The sequence below is a fragment of the Peromyscus leucopus genome, chromosome 18 (assembly GCF_004664715.2).
Source record: "Peromyscus leucopus breed LL Stock chromosome 18, UCI_PerLeu_2.1, whole genome shotgun sequence".
Classification (NCBI taxonomy): domain Eukaryota; kingdom Metazoa; phylum Chordata; class Mammalia; order Rodentia; family Cricetidae; genus Peromyscus; species Peromyscus leucopus.
This window is the reverse complement of record NC_051078.1, coordinates 8,597,313-8,598,982: the sequence shown is the minus strand read 5'-3', so window position 1 is coordinate 8,598,982 and position 1,670 is coordinate 8,597,313. Positions and strand designations below refer to the sequence as shown.

Below are 1,670 nucleotides of genomic sequence, written 5' to 3'. Positions count from 1 at the left end.
GGATTTCTTGTGTTCTTGGGGAATGCTGGGAATGAACATTGTCTCTGGGTATGGGTGGCAGTACTACACTTTTGACTTTTAACTTTCGTTCATTCTTCATGAATGGCGCATTCTCAGGAAGCTTCCCCGAGTCTTCAAAAAATGGTTGTTCTTCTCCCCTTCCCTACCATTGTCAAGCATAAAACCCCGTCTTATACACAGGCTCGAGCTTATCCAAGTACATTCTTGAGGGCAGGAAACAAATGCACAATGGTGGCCAAGCCTTTAACCCCTGTAGTCCCAAGGAAGAGCAAGCTGGTCTCTGTGAGTTCAAGGCCGGCCTGGACCACATAGAGAGTTCCAGGCCACTCAGGGCTATGCAGTGTGACTGTGCCTCATATGACCTAAACCAAACGAAACAAAGAAAACCAAATGTTTATATAAAACCCATAGGTAATGATGATATAACAGCTCTAGTTTTTTTTTTTTTTGGGGGGGGGGATGAAGATAGGCAGCTCTTTCAGTTGTTCAGCAAACACCCTCGTTTCCATTACGAACCATTAAAATGGTAAATAGATTCGAGTCTCTGCCGGAGTCAGATCACCACTGACGGGAAAGAGACGCGTAAACACAGACACACCCACACTCCGTGTGACTGGTGTACAATAAGCATGTATGTCTAAAATACAAAATATGCAAAGGGAATAAGAAACACTGAGTGGGTCGTGGGCAGCATTTCAAGATAGCAGACACATACGCGAGCTGAGCTGGACGTTCTTCTTCTTCTTCTTTTATTTGGTTTTTCAAGACAGGGGTTCTCGCGTAGTTTTGGTGCCTTTCCTGGATCTCGCTCCATAGCCCAGGCTGGCCTCGAACTCACAGAGATCTGCCTGCCTCTGCCTCCCAAGTGCTGGGATTAAAGGCGTGCGCCACCACCGCCCAGTGAGCTGGAGGTTCTTAAACGTCACACGAGTAGAGCGTGAAGAACCTGCAGGGCAAAATGCACGGACTTAGGTGCATTTCTCCTCGGACTCCTAGGACCCGAACCAGGGAGCTTCATCGAGTTTGAGAGGGATGGGCAAGGTGGAGATCTGGCAGCGGACCCACACAGCTCTGGCATGGCCAGGCGGTAGCTGATGGCGTGTGTGTGTGTGTGTGTGTGTGTGTGCAGGGATGAAAACCAGACTTCCACCTAACAACCTCCATGTGATTGAGGGGCTGATCAGGGCTATGATGTCTGCGTGAGAGCTGACATCAAGCCCGCGTGACGTCACCCTCGCTCAGGGGCTGGACGCCGCAGGGGGCCTGGAGGCGGCCAGCCTGGGGGCGGGGTGGTGGCTCTGCAGCGGGTCCCTCACCTGCGTCCGCGGAGCCGCCTCCTCCCTCCTCCCGCGCCCCCGCCACGCCCTCCGCGAGGTCCCGGAGCAATCCCGCTGCACCCCAGCCACCCAGCCAGCCACCCAGGTAGGTAGCCAGCAGCAGGCTCGCCCGCGGGCACGCGCGCGCATGCACGCACGCACGCCCGGCCGCACGCGGCGGCGCAGGCGCGTCCCTCCCCCGCCCCCTGCCTCGGAACCCGGAAGTGGCGAGCCGAGCCACGTGGGTGGAGCTGGCGCCGCGCGGGTCGCATGGGGGAGTCTATCCCGCTAGCCGCCCCGGTGCCGGTGGAACAGGCGGTGCTGGAGACGTTC

General features: G+C 56.2%; 1 protein-coding gene across 3 annotated transcripts in view; it reads left to right on the top strand.

Moving 5' to 3' along the window:
- The first annotated feature begins 1,555 nt into the window (after nt 1-1,555).
- C18H12orf66 (chromosome 18 C12orf66 homolog) overlaps nt 1,556-1,670 on the top strand; it is a 16,272-nt gene continuing 16,157 nt past the window's right edge. For 2 of the 3 annotated variants that reach the window (XR_003734527.2, XM_028869597.2), the window contains exon 1: nt 1,556-1,670. This exon is cut by the window's right edge and continues 172 nt beyond it. Coding sequence is in view for 1 of the 3 variants with exons in the window: in XM_028869597.2 (XP_028725430.1) it covers nt 1,608-1,670 (63 nt within the window). In the remaining 2 variants the exon portion in view is untranslated. The other variant, XM_028869598.2, reaches the window with a different exon arrangement.